Source organism: Salmo salar, chromosome 08, assembly GCF_965601325.2.
Source record: "Salmo salar chromosome 08, fSalSal1, whole genome shotgun sequence".
Taxonomy (NCBI): domain Eukaryota; kingdom Metazoa; phylum Chordata; class Actinopteri; order Salmoniformes; family Salmonidae; genus Salmo; species Salmo salar.
Window position 1 is genome coordinate 33,359,443 of NC_138298.1, and position 18,944 is coordinate 33,378,386.

The window sequence follows — 18,944 nt, forward strand, 5'->3', positions numbered from 1 at the left end:
GCTCTGTTCTAGGCCCTCTCCTATTCTCGCTATACACCAAGTCACTTGGCTCTGTCATATCCTCACATGGTCTCTCCTATCATTGCTATGCAGACGACACACAATTAATCTTCTCCTTTCCCCCTTCTGATAACCAGGCGGCGAATCGCATCTCTGCATGTCTGTCAGACATATCAGTGTGGATGACGGATCACCAGCTCAAGCTGAACCTCGGCAAGACGGAGCTGCTCTTCCTCCCGGGGAAGGACTGCCCGTTCCATGATCTCGCCATCACGGTTGACAACTCCCTTGTGTCCTCCTCCCAGAGTGCTAAGAACCTTGGCGTGATCCTGGACAACACCCTGTCGTTCTCCACTAACATCAAGGCGGTGACCCGATCATGTAGGTTCATGCTCTACAACATTCGCAGAGTAAGACCCTGCCTCACACAGGAAGCGGCGCAGGTCCTAATCCAGGCACTTGTCATCTCCCGTCTGGATTACTGCAACTCGCTGTTGGCTGGGCTCCCTGCCTGTGCCATTAAACCCCTACAACTCATCCAGAACGCCGCAGCCCGTCTGGTGTTCAACCTTCCCAAGTTCTCTCACGTCACCCCGCTCCTCCGCTCTCTCCACTGGCTTCCAGTTGAAGCTCGCATCCGCTACAAGACCATGGTGATTGCCTACGGAGCTGTGAAGGGAACGGCACCTCCGTACCTTCAGGCTCTGATCAGGCCCTACACCCAAACAAGGGCACTGCGTTCATCCACCTCTGGCCTGCTGGCCCCCCTACCTCTGAGGAAGCACAGTTCCCACTCAGCCCAGTCAAAACTGTTCGCTGCTCAGGCACCCCAATGGTGGAACAAGCTCCCTCACGACGCCAGGACAGCGGAGTCAATCACCACCTTCCGGAGACACCTGAAACCCCACCTCTTTAAGGAATACCTAGGATAGGATAAAGTAATCCTTCTAACCCCCCCCCCTTAAAAGATTTAGATGCACTATTGTAAAGTGGTTGTTCCACTGGATATCATAAGGTGAATGCACCAATTTGTAAGTCGCTCTGGATAAGAGCGTCTGCTAAATGACTTAAATGTAAATGTAAGTAAAATATGTTTAAGTTAAGATTAGCGAACATGAGGTTGTAATGGACGAGATTCTAGGCCCTAATTTCACAGCCATAGACGACACGATCAACCAGTCCATTGGGAAATTTAGAGACTTATATAGAATATCAGCGAGACACAGAGGACTACCAGCTCAACCAGGTGTACGCATGGGAAGGCCCAAGGACAGGAGCACGGAGAGGCCGACGTAGAGACGCACTACTGATCGGGGGACGCAGATACGCAGAAGCGGGAGGACATGGAAACGTGGACACAGAGGCATCCACTGACAGCGAATTCCCTACAGACAGCGACTCCAGCTACCATCGCACACTGTCGTTTTTTGTTGTTGCCCGGAAGCAACACAAGGCCCCACGAAAGAAAATAAAAGATGTAGGAGAAGCAAGCGGTCAAAGAGGAGATCAGGAACACAGGCCGTGGACACGGAGCTACAGCAGGACGCGGTAATTAACCTCTCCAAAAAAGACCTTACTGACGCGCAAGTCTCAGTCTTATCCAAGGGCCTCTCTTTTGTACCTACATGTACAGATAAATCATTCGATACGAAAGTAGATCTGTTTAAATTCTTTCGCAAGATTAAACTTAAGCGTGTGTTTTCACAAAACACTGTTTCTAGCCTAGAAACAAATCAAAGAACTGGTACCCATTTTAAGCCCAAAAGCAAATTCTGTCCCATGGTTAACAACTCATCGATTAATACCTATTGTAGGTTAGTCGAACAAGAAGCCATGTCAGTGTATACGAGACAAACAAACCACATTCAGAAGAATCTCACTAGAACAGAAGAAAAGGCACTTAATGAATGAATGAAAGATTCATCTTTGGTTATTAAACCTGCAGACAAGGGGGTGCTGTGGTTGTTTTAGACTATGAAAACTATAAAGAATAAATTCAGAGAGAACTCAGTAATGAACGTTTCTATAGAAAACGGAGTGTTGATCCCACACAGGTGTTCCAAAGGGAAATATGCTCTAATCTGGAGCACTAGCTCACTATTTGGGAGACAGAGACACTAATGAATATCCACCAACAAACTTAATTTTAGAGCTGGCAGAATATGTTTTGAAGTATAACTATTTCAGGTTTGATGATGAATACTACCTCCAAACGAATGGAACATCGATGGGCTCCACATTCGCTCCGAGCTATGCTAACCTTTATGTGGGTCTTTTTGAAGAACGTTTTGTTAATAATGAAAACGAAAATACATTTTTGATTAAAGTCCTGACGTGGTATCGATATATTTGCATATGGGAAGGAACGGGGAAAAAGCAGTCAGATTTTATGGCACTACTCAATGACATTGACCCCAATCTCAAATTCACTATTGAATGTGACACTAAACGTGGTCATTACCTTGATATGTGGATTGAGAAATCAAACGGAACCCTGTTTACAACTCTGTATAGAAAAGAAACGGACAGAAATACTCTATCACAGGGGGACAGCTTCCACCCTGAGCCATTAAAAAGAGGACTTCCTAGAAGCCAGTTTTTCAGACTGCGCTGTATATGCCACTCCACAGAGGATTATCTAGAAAAAGCAGCGGAGATGCGCACTAGGTTTCTAAGAGGCTATTCGCCACAATGTGTGGATGAAGCTCTTCATTTGGCATTGGGAAAAACACGAGATGAACTGTTACAAAAAAGACCCGCTAAAGAACACGCCGTAATGTTCACAACCACATATACTTTGAACTCGCGAAAAGTGGGAGATGCGGTAAAGAAACACTGGCATATTTTATCATCGGACCCAGCTTTGCCGGCTGAATTTAAAAATCCACCACTTATTGTGTATAGGAGAGGTCGCGATAAATTGGTCCATGCCCACTGCCAGCTACAAAAGAAAATCAGCCAGGCTCTTTTACGCCCTCTACCAAATGGTAGCTATAAATGTAGAGGATGCTCACAGTGCAACAACATGATGAAGTGTGAATATGTCTGCCACCCACATACAGGAAAACGGTTCTGAATAAATGACATTACGTGTTCCACCACCCATGTTATTTACATTATTAAATGTCCGTGTGGGCTGTGCTATGTAGGCTAAACCTCTCGTTCTCTCAAAATCAGTGAACATAAAAGTTAAATCAGGAGAAACGACAGGGATTATCCAGTCGCAGTACATTTTAATGACCAAAAGCATGACATTTCTACCTTAGATTTTGTGGCGTAGAGAAAGTCAAGATATCAGACAGGGGAGGTGATACTAATAATACTCTGAGTAAAAGAGAATGTTTTGGGATTTTCAACCTCCAGACATTATTTCCTAAAGGTCTTAATGATGAAATGCCTATGTATGTTGTTGTGAATTTGAACATGAATTATGCCCCTATTTCAGATTACTCTGATGTTTTTCGTACGATGTACCCAATGATGAATGAAAGACCTACCGAGCAGGTTATGTCCTCATTGTGGTTTTACACACTTTATTTGAATATTTATGAAATGCATATTGTTATATTTGGTAGCACTTATTTGTTTTTCCTTCACCTCCAACCCATTTCCATGGTGGAACGGATGTGGGTGGGGCTAGGTCTACAAAAGGGTGCTAATTTTTAAAAAAAAATCACAAAAGCCATGAGGCAAATACGTAAAGCTTATTAAAGATCAGTGATACTCTCAAGAGCAGTGTGCGGTTTCCTTTTTCCTGGAACGTCTGTGAGTGTAATGTTACTGTTCATTTTTATTGTTTATTTCACTTTTGTTTATTATCTACTTCACTTGCTTTGGCAATGTTAACACATGTTTCTCATGCCAATAAAGCCCCTTAAATTGAATTGAAATTGAATTGAGAGAGAGAGAGAAAGAGAGCAAGGGAGAGAGAGAGAAAGAAAGAGAGAGAGAGAGAGAGAGAGAGAGGGAGAGAGGAGTGGAGAAAGAGGTTGCAGCTGTTTGCTGGCTCTTTACCTCTCTGTACTTAGTGCCCTTCTCTAGTTAATGTGTGACCAAGTGAGTATGGGGAAAGGTGTGTGTGTGTGTGTGTGTGTGTGTGTGTGTGTGTGTGTGTGTGTGTGTGTGTGTGTGTGTGTGTGTGTGTGGACATGTTTAACTATTATTGTGGAGACCAGAAGTCCCCACAAAAATAGTAAACAAGCATTTGATCAACTGGAGACATTTTGTTAGTCCCCACGAGGTCAAATGCTATTTAGGGAAAATAGGATTTTGAATGGGATTTAATTGTGTGTCCCCACAAGGTTAACTCTACAAGACTGTGTGTGTGTGTTTATGGCACTTGAGTGTTTTGTGTTTCTTTTCAACCAACAAATAACTCTCCCTGAACTTTGAAACCTTTATGAGCCAATCAGCAACTGCTTCCCAGGACAAAACTAGTGTCACCTGCCGCCTGTCCAGTAACCAAGGTTTTCTGGGCAGGTAACCGTGACAACATAAATAATTCAGAAGGAGAGGGAGCAAGCCGCCTGACGGGAACAGGTGTCCTAGAGGGCGGGGCGCTGAAAGAAAGAGAGAGAGAGAGAGAGAGAGAGAGAGAGGGGGGGGGGGGGGTTAAGGAGAGGCAAGGGAGTGACACAGACAAAGAGAGCAGGTTGAGAAAACAAATGTATAAAAAGAGGGACTGTGAGAAAAGAGTCAAACGATAAGGAGAGAAAGAAAGCAGGAGTGAGGTAGGGAAAAACAGGCAGACAGGGAGAATAGAATGTTTAGGCTAGAGACCAGAGTCCAGAGAGAAAAATAAACTAAAAGGGTGACTCAGGGAAAACTCCAGTCCGGTCATGGAAGCAGAGCTGGAAGAAGAGGATGGGAGTTTCACTAACATCTCCCTAGCTGATGACAGACCTACAGGTAAGACAAACTCCCCTTTAATTGCAAAGCTAGTAGCTCTGTCCATTCACCTACACACACCTATAGGAGAGAGTGGGGTACGTTGAGCCAAAGGGCTAAGTTAAGCCACCCTTGTTTCCAGGAAACCCACACACACACAAACACAGATGTTAAGTACTTTTTAAGCAGAACAGAGGTGAGATTTTTCTTGTGAGGCAGGATTCAGGTGTGGTTGTGGGTGGACTTTCTATTTGTATTCAGGTCAACTATAAACACACACACACACACACACACACACACACACACACACACACACACACACACACACACACACACACACACACACACACACACACACACACACACACACACACACACACAGTAAAGCCACATTCCCCCAGAGAGACAGAGCGAGGTGTAACACCTTTTACTCTGTTGAGTCCTGTAGATAATTATTCTGAACAATCAGACAAGGAACTACCTGCATTCCATATAAATTCAGAGTCACATACAATCTGGGTCTAACCTACAGAACATAGAGGTACTATAACCTACAGAACATAGAGGTACTATAACCTACAGAACATAGAGGTACTATAACCTACAGAACACTGAGGTACCATAACCTACAGAACATAGAGGTACTATAACCTACAGAACATAGAGGTACTATAACCTACAGAACATAGAGGTACCATAACCTACAGAACATAGAGGTACTATAACCTACAGAACATAGAGGTACTATAACCTACAGAACATAGAGGTACTATAACCTACAGAACACTGAGGTACCATAACCTACAGAACATAGAGGTACTATAACCTACAGAACATAGAGGTACCATAACCTACAGAACACTGAGGTACCATAACCTACAGAACACTGAGGTACTATAACCTACAGAACACTGAGGTACTATAACCTACAGAACATAGAAACACTATAACCTACAGAACACTGAGGTACCATAACCTACAGAACATAGAGGTACTATAACCTACAGAACATAGAGGTACCATAACCTACAGAACATAGAGGTACTATAACCTACAGAACATAGAGGTACTATAACCTACAGAACATAGAAACACTATAACCTACAGAACACTGAGGTACTATAACCTACAGAACATAGAGGTACCATAACCTACAGAACACTGAGGTACTATAACCTACAGAACATAGAGGTACCATAACCTACAGAACATAGAGGTACTATAACCTACAGAACATAGAGGTACCATAACCTACAGAACATAGAGGTACTATAACCTACAGAACATAGAGGTACTATAACCTACAGAACACTGAGGTACTATAACCTACAGAACATAGAGGTACTATAACCTACAGAACACTGAGGTACTATAACCTACAGAACATAGAGGTACTATAACCTACAGAACATAGAGGTACTATAACCTACAGAACATAGAGGTACCATAACCTACAGAACAGTGAGGTACTATAACCTACAGAACATAGAGGTACTATAACCTACAGAACATAGAGGTACTATAACCTACAGAACATAGAGGTACTATAACCTACAGAACATAGAGGTACCATAAGCTACAGAACATAGAGGTACTATAACCTACAGAACATAGAGGTACTATAACCTACAGAACATAGAGGTACTATAACCTACAGAACATAGAGGTACTATAACCTACAGAACATAGAGGTACTATAACCTACAGAACATAGAGGTACTATAACCTACAGAACACTGAGGTACCATAAGCTACAGAACATAGAAACACTATAACCTACAGAACATAGAGGTACCATAACCTACAGAACATAGAGGTACTATAACCTACAGAACATAGAGGTACTATAACCTACAGAACATAGAGGTACTATAACCTACAGAACATAGAGGTACTATAACCTACAGAACACTGAGGTACCATAAGCTACAGAACATAGAAACACTATAACCTACAGAACATAGAGGTACCATAACCTACAGAACATAGAGGTACTATAACCTACAGAACATAGAGGTACTATAACCTACAGAACATAGAGGTACTATAACCTACAGAACATAGAGGTACTATAACCTACAGAACATAGAGGTACTATAACCTACAGAACATAGAGGTACCATAACCTACAGAACAGTGAGGTACTATAACCTACAGAACATAGAGGTACTATAACCTACAGAACATAGAGGTACTATAACCTACAGAACATAGAGGTACCATAACCTACAGAACATAGAGGTACCATAACCTACAGAACATAGAGGTACTATAACCTACAGAACACTGAGGTACCATAACCTACAGAACATAGAGGTACTATAACCTACAGAACATAGAGGTACTATAACCTACAGAACATAGAGGTACTATAACCTACAGAACATAGAGGTACTATAACCTACAGAACATAGAGGTACTATAACCTACAGAACATAGAGGTACTATAACCTACAGAACATAGAGGTACTATAACCTACAGAACATAGAGGTACTATAACCTACAGAACATAGAGGTACTATAACCTACAGAACATAGAGGTACTATAACCTACAGAACATAGAGGTACTATAACCTACAGAACATAGAGGTACTATAACCTACAGAACATAGAGGTACTATAACCTACAGAACATAGAGGTACCATAACCTACAGAACATAGAGGTACTATAACCTACAGAACATAGAGGTACTATAACCTACAGAACATAGAGGTACCATAACCTACAGAACATAGAGGTACTATAACCTACAGAACATAGAGGTACTACACTGCTCAAAAAAATAAAGGGAACACTAAAATAACACATCCTAGATCTGAATGAATGAAATAATCTTATTAAATAATTTTATCTTTACATAATTGAATGTGCTGACAACAAAATCACACAAAAATAATCAATGGAAATCCAATTTATCAACCCATGGAGGTCTGGATTTGGAGTCACATTCAAAATTAAAGTGGAAAACCACACTACAGGCTGATCCAACTTTGATGTAATGTCCTTAAAACAAGTCAAAATGAGGCTCAGTAGTGTGTGTGGCCTCCACGTACCTGTATGACCTCCCTACAACGCCTGGGCATGCTCCTGATGAGGTGGCGTTTTGTCTCCTGAGGGATCTCCTCCCAGACCTGGACTAAAGCATCCGCCAACTCCTGGACAGTCTGTGGTGCAAAGTGGCGTTGGTGGATGGAGCGAGACATGATGTCAAATGTGCTCAATTGGATTCAGGTCTGGGGAACGGGCGGGCCAGTCCATAGCATCAATGCCTTCCTCTTGCAGGAACTGCTGACACACTCCAGCCACATGAGGTCTAGCATTGTCTTGCATTAGGAGGAACCCAGGGCCAACCGCACCAGCATATGGTCTCACAAGGGGTCTGAGGATCTCATCTCGGTACCTAATGGCAGTCAGGCTACCTCTGGCGAGCACATGGAGGGCTGTGCGGCCCCCCAAAGAAATGCCACCCCACACCATGACTGACCCACCGCCAAACCGGTCATGCTGGAGGATGTTGCAGGCAGCAGAACGTTCTCCACGGCGTCTCCAGACTGTCACATGTGCTCAGTGTGAACCTGCTTTCATCTGTGAAGAGCACAGGGTGCCAGTGGCGAATTTGCCAATCTTGGTGTTCTCTGGCAAATGCCAAACGTCCTGCACGGTGTTGGGCTGTAAGCACAACCCCCACCTGTGGATGTCGGGCCCTCATATCACCCTCATGGAGTCTGTTTCTGACCATTTGAGCAGACACATGCACATTTGTGGCCTGCTGGAGGTCATTTTGCAGGGCTCTGGCAGTGCTCCTCCTGCTCCTCCTTGCACAAAGGCGGAGGTAGCGGTCCTGCTGCTGGGTTGTTGCCCTCCTACGGCCTCCTCCACATCTCCTGATGTACTGGCCTGTCTCCTGGTAGCGCCTCCATGCTCTGGACACTACGCTGACAGACACAGCAAACCTTCTTGCCACAGCTTGCATTGATGTGCCATCCTGGATGAGCTGCACTACCTGAGCCACTTGTGTGGGTTGTAGACTCCGTCTCATGCTACCACTAGAGTGAAAGCACCGCCAGCATTCAAAAGTGACCAAAACATCAGCCAGGAAGCATAGGAACTGAGAAGTGGTCTGTGGTTACCACCTGCAGAACCACTCCTTTATTAGGGGTGTCTTGATAATTGCCTATAATTTCCACCTGTTGTCTATTCCATTTGCACAACAGCATGTGAAATGTATTGTCAATCAGTGTTGCTTCCTAAGTGGACAGTTTGATTTCACAGAAGTGTGATTGACTTGGAGTTACATTGTGTTGTTTAAGTGTTCCCTTTATTTTTTTGAGCAGTATATAACCTACAGAACATAGAGGTACTATAACCTACAGAACATAGAGGTACTATAACCTACAGAACATAGAGGTACTATAACCTACAGAACACTGAGGTACTATAACCTACAGAACATAGAGGTACTATAACCTACAGAACATAGAGGTACCATAACCTACAGAACACTGAGGCACCATAACCTACAGAACATAGAGGTACTATAACCTACAGAACATAGAGGTACTATAACCTACAGAACATAGAGGTACTATAACCTACAGAACATAGAGGTACTATAACCTACAGAACATAGAGGTACTATAACCTACAGAACATAGAGGTACTATAACCTACAGAACATAGAGGTACTATAACCTACAGAACACTGAGGTACTATAACCTACAGAACATAGAGGTACTATAACCTACAGAACACTGAGGTACTATAACCTACAGAACACTGAGGTACTATAACCTACAGAACATAGAGGTACTATAACCTACAGAACATAGAGGTACTATAACCTACAGAACATAGAGGTACCATAACCTATAAAACATAGAGGTACTATAACCTACAGAACATAGAGGTACCATAACCTACAGAACATAGAGGTACCATAACCTACAGAACATAGAGGTACCATAACCTACAGAACACTGAGGTACCATAACCTACAGAACATAGAGGTACTATAACCTACAGAACATAGAGGTACCATAACCTACAGAACATAGAGGTACTATAACCTACAGAACATAGAGGTACTATAACCTACAGAACATAGAGGTACTATAACCTACAGAACATAGAGGTACTATAACCTACAGAACATAGAGGTACTATAACCTACAGAACATAGAGGTACCATAACCTACAGAACATAGAGGTACTATAACCTACAGAACATAGAGGTACTATAACCTACAGAACATAGAGGTACTATAACCTACAGAACATAGAGGTACTATAACCTACAGAACATAGAGGTACTATAACCTACAGAACATAGAGGTACTATAACCTACAGAACATAGAGGTACTATAACCTACAGAACATAGAGGTACTATAACCTACAGAACATAGAGGTACTATAACCTACAGAACACTGAGGTACTATAACCTACAGAACATAGAGGTACTATAACCTACAGAACATAGAGGTACTATAACCTACAGAACATAGAGGTACTATAACCTACAGAACATAGAGGTACTATAACCTACAGAACATAGAGGTACCATAACCTACAGAACATAGAGGTACTATAACCTACAGAACATAGAGGTACTATAACTTACAGAACATAGAGGTACTATAACCTACAGAACATAGAGGTACTATAACCTACAGAACATAGAGGTACCATAACCTACAGAACATAGAGGTACTATAACCTACAGAACATAGAGGTACTATAACCTACAGAACATAGAGGTACTATAACCTACAGAACATAGAGGTACCATAACCTACAGAACATAGAGGTACTATAACCTACAGAACATAGAGGTACTATAACCTACAGAACACTGAGGTACCATAACCTACAGAACACTGAGGTACCATAACCGACAGAACATAGAGGTACTATAACCTACAGAACATAGAGGTACTATAACCTACAGAACATAGAATCACTATAACCTACAGAACATAGAGGTACCATAACCTACAGAACATAGAGGTACTATAACCTACAGAACATAGAGGTACCATAACCTACAGAACATAGAGGTACTATAACCTACAGAACACTGAGGTACCATAACCTACAGAACAGTGAGGTACCATAACCTACAGAACAGTGAGGTACCATAACCTACAGAACATAGAGGTACTATAACCTACAGAACATAGAGGTACCATAAGCTACAGAACATTGAATAAGCTACAGAACCCTAGGACTGGAGGTACAGACTGGGTAGGGTTGGCCAAGCAACAGCCTCACCTGGGTTAGTCTTAGCTGCAGACAGAAGGAGACATATAAACCCTTCAAAGTGGAGCACAGAGCAGAGAGTAACCAAGCACACTGATCCTGGTAGCTGTGATATGGTGGGTATAGTGTGTGTGTGTGTGTTACAGCTGGTCTAGCCTTGCCAACTGCTGCTGCACCGCTAGCCTGTGTAGTTCACCACTAAGGGAGTGACCGAGAGACTGTCAGAGCTGCAGTGCTGTACTATAGTGAAGAACAGAATACAAATTAAATGGAATACTCACGCATGCATGTGCACCCAAACAGATACAACCTGCACAATCAAAGCACACATACAGACGCACACAGTGCTGCCACACCTATCAGATATCAAATGTCCTTCACGTTTTCCCTTCATCAGACTACTAGTCTACATCTAGTGGAAGGAGCAAGTAGACAAGAGGAGGGAATGAGGTCATACAAGCATATTGTTAGGGGCCCAATAAATGTCGTCATTATTTTGACACCACCTGTGGCTGTGTGCATTGCGCTGGCTCCCCCTATCGGCCGCGTCGCTGGCTCCCCCTATCGGCCGCGCCGCTGGCTCCCCCTATCGGCCGCGTCGCTGGCTCCCCCTATCGGCCGCGCCGCTGGCTCCCCCTATCGGCCGCGCCGCTGGCTCCCCCTATCGGCCGCGCCGCTGGCTCCCCCTATCGGCCGCGCCGCTGGCTCCCCCTATCGGCCGCGCCGCTGGCTCCCCCTATCGGCCGCGTCGCTGGCTCCCCCTATCGGCCGCGCCGCTGGCTCCCCCTATCGGCCGCGCCGACCCCTACACCCAGCTAATGTGAACGTGTGTGAGGACGTCCCGTCGCAGACTGTCATACATGGAAATCCGCAGTGTCGTCTAGCAGCTAATAACGTTATCCACACAATATTGTTATTATATCGAAGGGTAAGTGACTGACATTTCAGAAATATAACGACACTACGTGGCTAGGCTTGTAGTTGTTGAGATGTACGGATTTGACAGATTTCTGAGATTTTAGCTGTTTAACTTGCTACTGTACTGTAACAAGCATTCTGATTAACTACGAGTTAGCAATGTACATAAGCTAACATAATATCGCGGTTATTAATTTGACAGCCGGTAGTTAGCTACAGTAGTCGTTTTCTTCTCGGTGTTCTTGCTTCTCTGTAAAATGTTAGCATATCGTATGAAACAGCTAGGTGGCTAACATTAGCTTGCCGCTATGCTAACTTACCAGCTAGCTAGCTGCCTGGTCATGGGTGTGTTGTTGTTTAGCTACCGTAACGTTAGCTAGAGAGCCAGCTAGCATCACTTGTCATCTTGGCCTGTTATGGCTTCCTCTGTCTTCTTGTTTGGGTATTTGGATGATGGTAGCCAGCTAACGTACAGTACTGTTGTTCACTTATCTAGTGTGCTACCTTTATCCGCGTTATTTGAATGAATAGTCCGTTAGACAGGTCGAGGAGTTAACTGGGGACCGTTAGTTGGAGACTAACCGTTTTTTAGATCGAGACAGATGAGGTCACTTTGAATGAGATGGCAGTGCTCCTGCAATGCCATTTCCCGCACATGTTACGTTGTTTTGGACCCTTGTGGCGCAGTGGTCTAAGGCACTGCATTTCAGTGCTAGAGGCGTCACTACAGACCCTGGTTCGTTTCCAGGCTGTATCACCACCGGCCGTGATTGGGAGTCTTATGGTCGGCGCACAATTGGCCCAGTGTCATCCTGCTTAGGGTTTGGCTGGGGTAGGCCATCATTGTAAATAATAATTTGTTCTTAATTGACTTACCTAGTTCTACATTTTTATTTAACAAAAATCATATGATTGTAGCTAACTATATTTTTTGCTCACCTTGATATGTGTGTGTGTCTACGTACAGTGGACAGAGGAACTGCAGTCCTGCATACCAAACAGGACAAGGAGGACTTCACCATGAACTGTGACATGGATGGTAATGCCATGAACAACAACACATCCTCTGGTTGTGTCTGTCAGTCTGTCTGATGCTGTCTGATTGTTTACATGTGTGTGTTCAATAATATACTGTGTGTTTGTGTGTAATATAGTGTGTGTGTCCAGTAATATAGTTTGTTGTGTTTGTCAGGAGACATGGAGAACCAGGTAGAGATGGAGGAGAAGACGAGGCTCATCAACCAGGTGCTGGAGCTACAACACACACTGGAAGGTAACACACATCTCTCTCTGTAACACACATCTCTCTCTGTAACACACATCTCTCTCTGTAACACACATCTCTCTCTGTAACACACACCTCTCTCTGTAACACATACCTCTGTAACACACATCTCTCTCTGTAACACACACCTCTCTCTGTAACACACACCTCTCTCTGTAACACACACCTCTCTCTGTAACACACACCTCTGTAACACACATCTCTCTCTGTAACACATCTCTCTCTGTAACACACATCTCTCTCTGTAACACACACCTCTCTCTGTAACACACACCTCTCTCTGTAACACACCTCTCTCTCTGAATCACACATCTCTCTCTGTAACACACATCTCTCTCTGTAACACACATCTCTCTCTGTAACTCACATCTCTCTCTGTAACACACATCTCTCTCTGTAACACACATCTCTCTCTGTAACACACATCTCTCTCTGTAACACATACCTCTGTAACACACATCTCTCTCTGTTACACACATCTCTCTCTGAATCACACATCTCTCTCTTACACACATCTCTCTCTGTAACACATACCTCTGTAACACACATCTCTCTCTGTAACACATACCTCTGTAACACACATCTCTCTCTGTAACACACATCTCTCTCTAACACACATCTCTCTCTGTAACACACATCTCTCTCTGTAACACACAACTCTCTCTGTAACACACACCTCTCTCTATAACACACATCTCTCTCTGTAACACACATCTCTCTCTGTAACACACATCTCTCTCTGTAACACACATCTCTCTCTGTAACACACATCTCTCTCTGTAACACACATCTCTCTCTGTAACACACATCTCTCTCTGTAACACACATCTCTCTCTGTTACACACATCTCTCTCTGTTACACACATCTCTCTCTGTAACACACACTGGAAGGAAACACACCTCTCTCTGTAACACACATCTCTCTCTGTAACACATCTCTCTCTGTAACACACATCTCTCTCTGTAACACACACCTCTCTCTGTAACACACACCTCTCTCTGTAACACACATCTCTCTCTGTAACACACCTCTCTCTCTGAATCACACATCTCTCTCTGTAACACACATCTCTCTCTGTAACACACATCTCTCTCTGTAACACACATCTCTCTCTGTAACACACATCTCTCTCTGTAACACATACCTCTGTAACACATACCTCTGTTACACACATCTCTCTCTGTTACACACATCTCTCTCTGAATCACACATCTCTCTCTTACACACATCTCTCTCTGTAACACATACCTCTGTAACACACATCTCTCTCTGTAACACATACCTCTGTAACACACATCTCTCTCTGTTACACACATCTCTCTCTGTAACACACATCTCTCTCTGTAACACACATCTCTCTCTGTAACACACATCTCTCTCTGTAACACACATCTCTCTCTGTAACACACATCTCTCTCTGAATCACACATCTCTCTCTGTTACACACATCTCTCTCTGTAACACACACTGGAAGGAAACACCTCTCTCTCTGTAACACACACTGGAAGGAAACATCTATCTTTGTAACACACACTGGAAGGAAACACACCTCTCTGTTACACACACTGGAAGGAAACACACCTCTCTGTTACACACACTGGAAGGAAACACACCTCTCTGTTACACACACTGGAAGGAAACACACCTCTCTGTTACACACACTGGAAGGAAACACACCTCTCTGTTACACACACTGGAAGGAAACACACCTCTCTGTTACACACATATCTGTTACACACCTCTCTCTCTGTTACAGTGGAAGGTGTGTTCATGTATCTCCTCTCTCTGTTACAGTGGAAGGTGTGTTCATGTATCTCCTCTCTCTGTTACAGTGGAAGGTGTGTTCATGTATCTCCTCTCTCTGTTACAGTGGAAGGTGTGTTCATGTATCTCCTCTCTCTGTTACACAGTGGAAGGTGTGTTCATGTATCTCCTCTCTCTGTTACAGTGGAAGGTGTGTTCATGTATCTCCTCTCTCTGTTACAGTGGAAGGTGTGTTCATGTATCTCCTCTCTCTGTTACAGTGGAAGGTGTGTTCATGTATCTCCTCTCTCTGTTAGTGGAAGGTGTGTTCATGTATCTCCTCTCTCTGTTACAGTGGAAGGTGTGTTCATGTATCTCCTCTCTCTGTTACAGTGGAAGGTGTGTTCATGTATCTCCTCTCTCTGTTACAGTGGAAGGTGTGTTCATGTATCTCCTCTCTCTGTTACAGTGGAAGGTGTGTTCATGTATCTCCTCTCTCTGTTACAGTGGAAGGTGTGTTCATGTATCTCCTCTCTGTCAGTGAGGTTATCAGTGACGCTCCAGTTGTGTTAATGGAGCTCCTAAATGGGTCTCTGATTGTATCTGTCCACTCTATCTCCAACAGTTTAGTGTGTTACTCTGACTGAGCCACCCTCTCATCCTCTCTGTGAGGCTAATACAGCTACTCCCTTCCTGACTCGGATGGATTTAAGATTTTGTCCAAAATGGCACCCTATTCCCTATGGGCCCTGGTCAAATGTAGTGCACTGTGTAGGGAATAGGGTTCCATTTGGGATGTTTAAATCGACCATAATACAGCAGTCTGGTGCTGCTAAACATTCAGTCTAGCCTGGGAGGGAGGAGTATTTGGCATTGATGTGGAATAAACTAAAACATTCAGTCTAGTCTGGGAGGGAGGGAGGAGTATTTGGCATTGATGTGGAATAATCTAAAACATTCAGTCTAGTCTGGGAGGGAGGAGTATTTGGCATTGATGTGGAATAAACTAAAACATTCAGTCTAGTCTGGGAGGGAGGAGTATTTGGCATTGATGTGGAATAATCTAAAACATTCAGTCTAGTCTGGGAGGGAGGAGTATTTGGCATTGATGTGGAATAAGCTATCAGGAGGCTTCTGTTTCTGTATCGGCGTTTCATCTATCATTACTTACTTAGGCGGGGTGGCCTCCCCTGTCAAACTCAGCCTTAAAAATAATTATCTAGGGGAAACACTGGTCTGTCTAGTTCTAAGTTCCGTACCTCTGTTATTCCAGACCTGTCAGGACGTGGTCTGTCTAGTTCTAAGTTCCGTACCTCTGTTATTCCAGACCTGTCAGGACGTGGTCTGTCTAGTTCTAAGTTCCGTACCTCTGTTATTCCAGACCTGTCAGGACGTGGTCTGTCTAGTTCTAAGTTCCGTACCTCTGTTATTCCAGACCTGTCAGGACGTGGTCTGTCTAGTTCTAAGTTCCGTACCTCTGTTATTCCAGACCTGTCAGGACGTGGTCTGTCTAGTTCTAAGTTCCGTACCTCTGTTATTCCAGACCTGTCAGGACGTGGTCTGTCTAGTTCTAAGTTCCGTACCTCTGTTATTCCAGACCTTTCAGCACGTGTGGATGCGGTCAAAGAGGAGAACCTGAAGTTGAAGTCGGAGAACCAGGTTCTAGGCCAGTACATCGAGAACCTCATGTCGGCCTCCAGCGTGTTCCAAACCACCGACAACAAGAGCAAACGGAAGTAACCCATGACGACCAAGGGGAGTGAGACCCCCTACAATAGCCTGGTAGCAGATCTGTTTGTGCCATCTCCATGTTTGGGATGACACAAACCGTAGGCATGATAGCACAAACAGACTGGCACTCAGGCTACCTGCAACATCTCCTCTCCCAAGTGACAGCAGAGGAGGTAGATGCTGTTTGTAACCACAGTTCTAGGGACGGATATGGACGTGTTCCAAATGGCAGATTATTTCCTAAGTAGTGCACTATGTAGGGAATAGGATGTCATGAGCTCTGGTTAAAAGTAGTGTACTATGTAGGGTAGTCTGATCCTAGATCTGTGGTTAGGGGCAACTTCTAATTCCAGACCCCAAAATCCTCCCTACACTCCAACCACACCCCCAACCCTAAGAGTCCAGTTTACATTGTTGTTTGACCTCTTTTTACCCTCCTAACATCAAACCCCAGACATGATTTAACGGTTTTAGAATTCATCTTATTTTAGAATACTGTTTTGTTGTCATGTCAACTGCATCTGTAATGAGTTTTGACATCAGACCTTTTTTTATTTTGATGACTGGTTAATACTGGTTGGATCTGGAAGGAAACTGGACTTGTTGTATATGAATATGGCCAAACTCCTGGCCCCAAATTTGAATCAAACATATTGAATGACATGTCAATGTCATTCAATAATATAATATTAACACATTCCATCGACTTATCTCTCATCTGATTGATTGGTCGAAAGGTTACTAAGTATGTTTTTTAATTGTTAATTTCCACCACTTATTGATCAACACAAACATTATGAAATATGATTCTGTATGATGTATTTTTAAGCAGTACTACTGGTATGCTACTCATTCCACTAGGAATGGGATTCCTAATTCATATCGTCACCATGGAGTGCTGTGTGAAGTCAGTAGGTAAAGGAAAAAGCACAGTAAACGTGTTATGCTGTACATAACAAATGATGCCATCTTGAATGCAACCCTTGACTAGGGTCAAGCTACACTACAGGGTGAGACGGCCTCCTTTACCTATGATGGTGGAGGGAGGACAGAGTCAGGGAGGACAGAAGAGAGCTCTGCTTTTTACAGTTAAGAGCCTTGAGTGGTATTGATTAGAACACTCAGGCTGTAGAACACTCCGGAAGGTTCTGTCAGTGCATTAACACAGAGCTGCTGATGGTAATGGACTGTGGAAGCCCGAGGCTGGTTATAGTAGAGAGAAATAAGGTAAGGGTACAGCAAGAAATTCTATGAGAACCTTTATCAGGGATGTGATTGGGATTTTGGCTAGGAGATAGCTAGGTCAGTTTCAATTCTATTTGAATAGAGGATAAAATGGTTAAATGCCTAATTAATCAGGAAGAATCACAACACTCAGTTGTACAGAGATCAGAGTTTTGAGGTTCTATTGGTTCCAGGTGCTAAAGGAATAGATTAGGGAATATTGAGATGATTCCACTGCACTTCAATGCATCACGTTATTTAATTTTATTTCAATATAAAATAGTATTTTTATTTTGTAATATGTTAAATGGTATTATATTGTATGCTCCACGGACTCTTGTTAGTCCCAAATGGCACTCTATTCCCTATATTAGTGCACTACTGTGGGCCTATAGGGCCCTGGTCAAAAGTCGTCCACTGTTCCCTACATAGAGTGCCATTTGGGACATCCACCTTAGTTTTTCCTTCAGGCATGTTGATAATGTCTACACACATCCTATGGAACTAACTGCCTGGTGTGTAGAAGTTTAGAGCTTCTATGACTATGTTGCCTTTTAACACTTTTGTTTTAATAAAAAAAAATACTTGTTATGCTTTTGTACGAGTCGGGAGTGAAACTATCAATGGAAATAAGGAGAGTGAAGGAGACAAGAGAAGGATATAAGACCTCTTGACAAGTGAGATGCATCCTTAGTGAGAGATCTTGATTAGTTTCTATAGGTTCTCTAGACAGCAGAGTAGACTTTGTTCCAGTGCAAGCCAAGAATGCTGTTCCGATCCAGAGGGTGATGTTCCTTTTCAAGGCCACACTTCAGACAACTACTTAGGTGAATTCTGTTTGGCCCCAAGAGGGGAGCAGCCTAGTACAACACTAGTCATAGTTAATCATACA

At 43.4% G+C, this 18,944-nt stretch overlaps 1 protein-coding gene across 4 annotated transcripts; it reads left to right on the forward strand.

Annotated features, from left to right (window-relative positions):
• The first annotated feature begins 4,607 nt into the window (after positions 1–4,607).
• On the forward strand, positions 4,608–18,643 carry LOC106598460 (short coiled-coil protein B). Of its 4 annotated transcripts, none has more exons than XM_082978607.1 (4): positions 4,608–4,908; positions 13,036–13,107; positions 13,261–13,341; positions 16,695–18,643. In XM_082978607.1, the coding sequence occupies exons 1-4, from the start codon at positions 4,839–4,841 to the stop codon at positions 16,835–16,837; spliced, it is 366 nt and encodes a 121-aa protein (XP_082834733.1). In that variant the 5' UTR covers positions 4,608–4,838; the 3' UTR covers positions 16,838–18,643. The 4 variants fall into 4 exon arrangements, with proteins under 4 accessions (XP_082834733.1, XP_082834734.1, XP_045579055.1 ...); XM_082978608.1 differs by having other exon boundaries at positions 13,264–13,341; XM_045723099.2 differs by lacking the exon at positions 4,608–4,908 and adding an exon at positions 11,936–12,078 and having other exon boundaries at positions 13,264–13,341.
• Positions 18,644–18,944: the final 301 nt, after the last annotated feature.

Coding starts and splice junctions, on each gene's coding strand:
- LOC106598460 (XM_082978607.1), top strand. CDS start 4,839: ATGGAAGCAGAGCTGGAAGAAGAGGATGGGAGTTTCACTAACATCTCC. Junction 4,909..13,035: donor AGCTGATGACAGACCTACAG/GTAAGACAAACT, acceptor GTCTACGTACAG/TGGACAGAGGAACTGCAGTC. Junction 13,108..13,260: donor CATGAACTGTGACATGGATG/GTAATGCCATGA, acceptor TGTGTTTGTCAG/GAGACATGGAGAACCAGGTA.